At 39.3% G+C, this 8,949-nt stretch overlaps 1 protein-coding gene across 1 annotated transcript; it reads left to right on the top strand.

Moving 5' to 3' along the window:
* The first annotated feature begins 391 nt into the window (after positions 1-391).
* On the top strand, positions 392-8,897 carry Alg3 (Alg3, alpha-1,3- mannosyltransferase). The gene is made up of 8 exons (XM_080280833.1): positions 392-599; positions 1,337-1,447; positions 3,908-4,044; positions 4,466-4,626; positions 5,180-5,300; positions 6,489-6,694; positions 7,196-7,393; positions 8,627-8,897. The coding sequence occupies exons 1-8, from the start codon at positions 404-406 to the stop codon at positions 8,796-8,798; spliced, it is 1,302 nt and encodes a 433-aa protein (XP_080136959.1). The 5' UTR covers positions 392-403; the 3' UTR covers positions 8,799-8,897.
* Positions 8,898-8,949: the final 52 nt, after the last annotated feature.

The raw sequence follows: 8,949 nt of genomic DNA, 5'->3' as shown, positions 1-8,949 counted from the left end.
ATTAAGTGATCAATGCTAACACATGCAAGCATGTTGGAGCCTATGTAAATGAAAGATTGAACAAATGAAGATTTTTGTTGAAATGAAAATTCCTAAAACTAAAACTTGCCACCGGTCCACTAGGTTTACGTAGGAATATGAAGCATATGCAAAAATTGTAATATCGTTTTTTTTATCATTATTAATGAAACATTAACTTTATATGAACATAGTACCACTTCAGGATATTATGTAATTTTGAAATTTTGATGGTTTAGTTCAAAATGATGATCAAAGTGAAAAAAGAAATGTGTTAATTCAACCATGCAAACAAAAGTGAATACAGTGTATATAATGATCCCACATAAGCTGCTTTCCTGATAGCTAATTCTGTGTTAATATTACAGGCACTTCATATGACATCATGTCTCCAGTAGATAAAAATGTGAGAAGAAAACATCCAACCATGTCAGAGAAACTGAATCATCTCTACCATGAATATGTTAGCAGAGATTTCATCACTGAACTGATTTTCAACCCCAGGTACTTTTGGATATCAGCCATAGTGTTCCTGGCTGCTGAAATCATCGTCAATATTGTTATTATCCAGAAAGTTAAATGTAAGTACAGTACTGTACTCTCTCTTTCCCTCTCTCTCTCTGTCTCTCTCTCTCTCTCTGTTAATATATGGTACAGTATATATACCGGTATATAAATGTGTACTTACTGGTATACTGTATACAGTATTGTAGAGAAAGAGTTAATGGTAGTGAAAATTCTAGGCTACTTGTTTTCTAATGTCATAGTATATCTCAAAGTATATCAGTATCTGATCACTGGTACCTGTAATCACATTAATTCCTAATGCTTGTTGTATCATCCAATTTTTGTCAGGTATGGGATACCCTTCCACTTTGAAGCTACTTATGCAGCACTGTACTGTACAGTACCATAAATTGTGCTGGAACATTCCATATGTGCGGTGTAGATGGTAAGCTGCTAGGTGCCGTCAAGAGTTTTTATGATGGTAGTGATGAATGATGGGCACCCCAACCTCCCTACTGATTATAGGTTGTGAGCCATATACTGTATTATGCATGCTATTTCTTGTGTGATGCAAGGACAGCCCAATCAACGTTAGTGATGTTAACCTTGTATCATTTTCCAATTCTCATTACCCGTTTCAGCTTCTTGCTGTATGTCTGCATCATTACATCTGGTTCAGTGACTGATTAGTAATTTCGTGAAGCAGCCAATATGTTTGTACTTGCAACACCAGCAGACTAAACTGTCCCCACAGCACACAAGGTTAGAGGGCACAATATACTGATCACCCTGTACTGTATTTTTATCACAGACACTGAGATAGACTGGGTGGCATACATGCAGGAAGTGGAGGGAGTTGCCAACGGAACCTGGGATTATACTCAGCTGCGAGGAGATACGGGCCCACTTGTCTATCCAGCTGGTATGTTGATGCTTTCATGCCTGGAGAGGGATGCCTTCACGTGGTTGCACTGGTATGGCTAGGATCCTCAACTGTTTGGTCATACAAATATCTCAGACGTTCATCTCCTTCTCAATCCCATGAAAGAAGGATGGTGGACTGCACTAGGGGAACTTCAGCATGCAGCCCACTGGGTTCATGTTCAAATGAGCAGCACCTAAAGGCATACAGTACAGCTACTTTCATTAATGGAATTTAATGTTCCAGTTCATTGACTATGATATAATTTTTACTTTAATCAGTCCACCAAAAGACAGTTTTATTCAGCCTGGAAAAGATCCTTGGTAGTGAAACTGTTTATGAAAGTTATATATTACCTCTCCAGTTTGAATACTTCTGAGTTGAATAAAATAATCTGGAGAGAGCAAAACTGAACTGAGAAATACACCACTGGATTCAAAGAGGTAATGTAGTTAGGTGCTTCTGTAACTCACCATGTCTTTGTCTAGTGAACTTTTCTCTTGTTTATCTCTGTAATTCAGAAGCTGTGTATTACTGTCAGTACATGTATTGAGTTATATACTTTAAACTCAATTATCCAGCATAATTCAGCCAAGCCCACACGCTGGATATTGCAAAACACTGGGTATTGCATAGTACCCCCCATCAGCTCAGTATTCGGCACTGAGCCGAATATTGCATTATCCATCTCAACTTTCTAGCCTAAAAACTTTCCCATGAGTAAATGATGAAAATTAAGGATAAAATACAATAAGTAATGATAGAATACAGTAATACAGTGCTAGTTGGCTGCTGTTTACAAACCGGTTGATACACTTTGATGCTGGGTATAGCATAGAACTGCCAGTTACATCCCATTTTGGCACCAGATATTGCATAATTTCACCGGTTATTGCATTGGGCCAGATATTGCATCATGGATAATTGAAAGTTCATGTTTGCAGCATATCCCATTTCACTGGACCTTATTATTATTATTATTATTATTATTTTGAGTAGTTCTGCTTATTTGTCGTCTCTTTCTCTGTTTTTAGATCTGATTTAACCCCAGCCTTAGGTGGTATTTAGGATTGGGATGATGATGATGATGATTATGGTATTGGTGATGACTTCCAGGGTCTACATAAATGTGTGTTAAAACTGGTAAGGCATGTGATTTGTATTTGAACAATACTAATTTCACTAAGCAGCATAAATACCATTCCATATAATGTGCCTTGTCAGAATATGTTATTGTATGAGTACCAGTATGTGAAATTAACATTGGCACTTAGTAGGTAGGTGGGGGCACCCACCATCCACTCACTTGATGTAGTGCTGCTCTCAAGCGCCTGCCCTTTCCTCTCTTCCTTCCTCTTCTGTCTTTCTTTCCTTCATTCTTTCCTCTTCCTTCTGTCTCTGGATGCCTCTGCACTGTGTGACAAGCCAAATGGTTTCCTGTACACCAGGAAACCATTTACTGTGCTGGGTGGTAACCATATAATCATATTACGACACCTGGTGGTTTAGTGGGTAATTAAGGCGCTTCAGTCGGATTGAGCTGGTGTGGGTTTATATCCAAGGGATGGTTGTGGTTCATTGCTCACTTAATGCCACTTAGGAGTGAGTGAGGCTGGTCACTCTCATCTTAAATGTCAGGACCAACTTCCCTAGCCCTGGGCTTCTATGCTTCTCATGGGGCAACACTGGATTAGATGTTGAATGAATATTGACACTTGACCCATCAGATTCTGGCTGCATGGATCTACAGCAGTTGTTTGATGCTGGCTGGAATAGAATGCTAGTGTTCCTGCCCATACAAGGATTGATGTTCTCTTGAGTGTTGGTTATGTATTCATCATTATCATCATCATCATCATCATGTCAGCATAAACAGAAGTGTAGGTACCCAGAGCTAGGCTGCTTAGTTTCAGCATTTAAGGCAAAGAGAGAATGGTGTAATATGTAAAATAAATTGCTGAGGAAGAGGTGTTATAAAGTTTCATAAGCTGTGAAGAATATGAGGCACAGTGTTAATGCACTGAACCTGGGGATGTCCTTTTTATTTAATTCGTGCCATCTCTTGCAGAGTTTAATCACCTTATGTTAGATGCTTTGAACTGGGGGCCTGCATATTGCCTGGATAAACCTGTACAGTACAACAAGCCTTTCCTAAGCTGATCAAAATAATCTGTTAGCAGTAAAAATGACCTAGGAAGGAGGTCATTCTGATTCAAGGGAATAAATACTGTACTGTGCTCTATTTTTTCATTTTGATGCAGCCTAGAATTGCTGTCTCCAAGTTCTGAATACTTAGTTGTAATGGTAGATTAGTACTACAAGAGGAAGCTAGTCACAGAGAAGTGCTGTGGAAGGATATAGAGCCATAACATTGTCTTATTCTGCCATTGAGCCACACAAAATAAGCTGGAGGAGGACAAAAATCTGGGCCAAGTTAAGTTGAAAGAATTATATTTTCAGGGTTTGTGTACATATACCTTGGCCTGTACCACATCACCAGCAGAGGTACCAACATCAGTCTGGCTCAGTATATGTTTGCTGCCTTGTACATCATTCTCTTGACACTGGTTTTCAGGATATGTCATAAGAGTAAGAAGGTTAGTTGGCAGAGCTGATAGTTTTTTTCATCTTTTCTATTTCTTTTTTATCTTTTTGAACTTGGCCAAGTACTGCATGTATTTGCTGCCCAGTACATCATTCTCCATTCACAAATCTAAACAATATGCCACAAGTGCAGAAAGCTTAGTGGGCAGCATTGTTTGTTCATTTTCAGTTTTTCTGTGTTCTTTCAGTTCCAAATTTTTTTATAATTTATTGTAAACTTAATGGGGGAAAAAAAAAAAAAATGTCAATAAAGATTTCATGTCATGAAGACTTACTGTATTGATCATATTAATAACTCTTGATTAATTCTTGTTCTGCGAGTTTTTCTTGCTTCTTGACCCTACCTTACCCCATCCCTGAGTGGGAAAAAGAGATCAAGATGATGATGATGATACATGACCTGAATTTCTGCAGTTACCACCTTATATGCTGATCTTCATTTGTTGCACGTCATACCGCATCCACTCCATCTTCGTGCTGAGGCTGTTCAATGACTGTGTAGCAATGGTTTTTGTTTATGCTGCCATCAATCTCTTCATCGACGGCTGTTGGGGAATAGGCAGTCTTGTGTACAGGTGAGGTTTTCTGCAACTGATGTTTTGAAGAGTCACCAAAAAGTAGTACAGTACATTGTAGTTGCTTGGAAGTAATAGTTTGGTAGATTATATGACTATTCATGCTTTTGAGGCAAGACCTGTTTAATGAACTGAGCATTTAGACTAACTTACATCAACTCTGAATAACTTTTTTTTTCTGCATCTTTCACTATCTTAAATGTCGAGACCAACTGCCTAGCCCTGGCCTCCTACGCTCCTCATGGGGCAATGTAGGATTGGATGATGGATGGATCTTTCAGATCTTTATGTTGAGGTTCATATTATATGTTAATGACCATTCTTTATCAGTACAACCCAAAATATGTACTGTACATGCACACTTATATTGAACATTGGGTAATATCTGTGTGTGTGTGTGTGTGTGTGTGTGTGTGTGTGGTGTGTGTGTGTGTGTGTGTGTGTGTGTGTGTGTGTGTGTGTGTGTGTGTGTGTGTGTGTGTGTGTGTGTGTGTGTTAAGAATCATTTACTTCAGTTGGAATCTTGCACTGTAAATAATGTATATTGTTTCAGCTTGGCAGTGTCAGTAAAGATGAACATCCTCCTCTTTGCCCCGGCTCTATTGTTAGCCTACTTATACTGCCTTGGCCTCAAAGATACTGTTAAGCAGCTTACTATATGTGCAGCAGTTCAGGTAAGATCACTTTTGCAAGGTTGTTTTGGGAGTACAAGTATTAATTGACATATAAACACAGATTTCTGCACCAGAAGGTGGAAGAGTGTGATGAGGGGATTTATTGCAGTGTGTTACTGTGATAATATTTAATACTCATTTATACTGCTTTTCATATACTGTAGTGCACTGTTCCAATCAGTTAGGTGTAATGTATCCTTTAGGTACCATGAAGGACATTTGTTTGCATACTATTCCAGTGCATCTGCATGTCAGTCAGGCATGTCTGTCACTTTCTTCCATGGTGTAATGCATCAGAAACATCTGTGGCCACAGAGACTTACCAAGCCTCTTCCTTTGATCCAAAAGCAGTTAAGAGTTCCTAAACAGATGAGCATGCGGGGGGGGGAAAAAAAAAAAAAAAAAAAAAAAGGAAACCCATTGGCTGGATTCAGTTTTACTTTGTGTTGTCATGAAACCTTCAGGATGGTTTCAAGGAAGTTGAAGATAAGTAGAGTTACATTTCTTCAGCCACAGGACTAAGCCATGATGATTCCCCAAGGCATAGGGCACTTGTACAAAACCAAAGCTTTCCTTAGGTGCCCCATCAGAAGTGTATGGACTTAGGGCTAGGCCACTCTATCTATAGTCAAACGCCATAATCCCATGAGGGGTGGCTGTTTGACTCTTGAGTTACTTTTTTACGGGGAGGGGCACTAACCTTCCACCAACCCATTTGTTGACACGTAGGAAACACGTATGGTTGGTTATATGGTTACCACTCAGCATTGTTAACGATTTCCTGGCATACAGGAGACCATTTGGTTTGTCACTCAATGTAAAGCCACTTGAAGAGGAAAAAAAGAGTACATGTAATAAAAAGTTACAGGGAAGATGGGAGAAATAGGAAGAAAGGTGAGCAGACGCAGAAAAGGAATGATAAAGGTGAAGGAAGAAGTAGGCAACTTTACATCAAGTGAGCCGATGATGGCCGCCACCACCTACAACCACAAAAACCTGTAATTAGAAATTGTACAACAGTACTTACATTTGTGTAAAATTTTATTATATAATTTAAGGCTACAGTGACAAGTTGTTCACTTATTAGCAGTATTAGGTAAGCAGTACACCCCAACACCTTTTGGATCAATGCCTGGCTATGCAAAAACTACTTAATTCCTTTAATCTTTCTTATTGCTGGTATTTCAGGTTGCACTAGGATTACCATTCCTGCTGGAGAACCCAGTTGGATACATCAAGATGTCATTTGATGTTGGGCGTGTATTCCTCTTCAAGTGGACTGTGAATTGGAGATTTTTGCCAGAAGAAATATTTGTGAATAAATTGTTTCATTTAGCATTATTGGTCCTCCATGCGATGCTGATCCTCCTTTTTACTAAAACTCACTGGAACAGGTGAGTTTGTCTATCCATCCATCCATCCATCATCTGTATTTGCAATTTATTCAATATACTTGCACTTGTTTTCTTGATAATGTTACATGTCTGTTTTGGAGTGAAGAGGGATGTCCTGTGATCGAGTGGAAAGGACTGCCTGTCTTGAGAGGGTTGTTCTTCAGACTTGGTGCATGTGGGTGTTAAGTAATTTATGTTTGCATAATGGTCTACGATTGTTTGTTTGTTCTTTGTTTGAAAGGATGTGTTGGGGTTGGAGGTGATAGCATGGGTGTTGGAAGTGCATGTTTGTGATTTAGTGATACTGTTAAGTATTTTGTAGAGTCGAGAGGAGCCTGTGGTTCACTTGCAGAGAAATCCAGGCAGCTAAATGGTTAAATTATCCCTCTTTACTACGTAAGTGAAAATATGGGTACAGTAATTATCGTTCGACCCCATGTTCATAGTGTCTGAATTAACACAAATAACTTAATTATATTGAAACTGAGTTCTTTATCACAGATACCTAACCAACTATGCAAAATTATTGACTGTGGGAGTGGAGACAGACATGGCGTGTCAGCTGCTTATCCTGCCACTGTTCCTAAGCAACTTCATTGGTATAACAGTCAGCCGCTCCCTCCACTACCAGTTTTACATCTGGTACTACCACACACTCCCCTACTTACTCTGGTCCACACGCTTCTCTGTTGTCTTTAGGTAAGTTGTAGTGTAATACTGAACTGTATGCTAAAACTGAATTCTTTATCAAAGATACCTAACCAACTCTGCAAAATTATTGACACTGGGAGTAGAGACAGACATGGCATGTCTGATGGATCCAGGAATCCCTGGACTTGAATGATGGGTGAATAGAACCATGGCCCACTGAACTGGGCAAACTTAGGCTATCTGGACGTTGCTACTCATCCTGCCCTAGGGTGGGAAAGGAAGTCCAGGTGATGATGAAAAAAATTAAACTGATCCATTATTAGTACTATTGCTAAGTCTAGCCAACTGTATGAAAGTAAAATCAATCAGTCAGGGAGATACAATTGCCATACATTCTCTCAAAGGAATATCATTTTGGTGTCAGCTAGGGTACAGCTGATGTTTTCTATGAAGTGAAAGTTAAACCAAATGCCAAACCAGCTGCCATAATTACTTCCCAACAGTTGGTGGAAACTGTCAGAAAAAAAAAAAAAATATGAGATTTGTAATAAGATTTGTAACAATGTTCGAGTCTGAGCTTGGACTTTGGGTACTTATGATTGAATGTTTCCCGCCAGAGAAGGAAGGAAGAAATAACGAACAATTAGCATCAAGCCATAATATGGCAATATGACACTGTAGGAGTAGAGGGATAATAAAGGCCAGAGGAAGCACAGTAATATCCAGAAGAGAGGTAGGACAGAAGAGCAGAAGAGGACAGTAAGAAGGAAAAGTTTGGAGACAAAAAGGCCCCTTATAGTCACCATGTTGGGGAAGTATCCCCCCTCCCCCTCCCCCTCCCCAGGGGGATTCTGCCTGAGTTATGATTATGTGGCTGGTTACAAGGTTTCTAGCCACACTTCACTTCCGTGGTAGTATAGTATTGTACCTCCCAGGGTTGATGGTAGCCTCCCATTTGATATCTAAGTACACATTTTTTTAAATGCTGGCTGATGGAAGTCTCTTTGTACTGAGTCAAGTGTTCTAGGATGATTAAGGATACCATAATGGTACTTTTAGTGGTGAAAAAAAAAATAATAATAATAATAATTTTCACTTTAAATTTTTTGGTTCCCTATCCACTTACTGATAACAGTTTGTTTTTGCATAGAAACATTGGCAGAACCAATGCCTTCCTTTGAGTCCCCCAGAAAATAATGAATTTGTCCAATGGAAACTATTCACTTACAGTCAGGATGAGGATGATGAGGATTAACAAGTTTGTCCATGGTATACATTCAGGTTATTGGTGCTGGGACTGATAGAGTTGTGCTGGAACACCTACCCTTCAACCTGGTGGAGTTCTGGCCTGTTGCATTGCTGCCACTTGGCCATCTTAGCAGGTGTCTTCATGAACCGACCCACTGACCAACGCACCCAGCAGCTCAAGAAAGCCATGGAGAAAATCAATTAGGATTCCAGGTGGCTTAATGTTTAGTTCATTTTGGCAGGCCCCATCAATCCAGTATTGTATTTTTGTAATTTTTTCATGCCATCATTAGATGATTTATTTAGCATTGGAGGCACTTTTTGAACTGTAGTAATTATATATAAAGTATAGCCTT

Source organism: Coenobita brevimanus, chromosome 86 (genome assembly GCF_032717465.1).
Source record: "Coenobita brevimanus isolate Jiangsu-jjx chromosome 86, ASM3271746v2, whole genome shotgun sequence".
In the NCBI taxonomy this organism is placed as follows: domain Eukaryota; kingdom Metazoa; phylum Arthropoda; class Malacostraca; order Decapoda; family Coenobitidae; genus Coenobita; species Coenobita brevimanus.
Note: the sequence above shows the minus strand (reverse complement) of the source record. Positions and strands in the feature narration are given on the sequence as shown.

Coding starts and splice junctions, on each gene's coding strand:
- Alg3 (XM_080280833.1), top strand. CDS start 404: ATGTCTCCAGTAGATAAAAATGTGAGAAGAAAACATCCAACCATGTCA. Junction 1,448..3,907: donor CCCACTTGTCTATCCAGCTG/GTATGTTGATGC, acceptor TTATATTTTCAG/GGTTTGTGTACATATACCTT. Junction 4,627..5,179: donor ATAGGCAGTCTTGTGTACAG/GTGAGGTTTTCT, acceptor ATATTGTTTCAG/CTTGGCAGTGTCAGTAAAGA.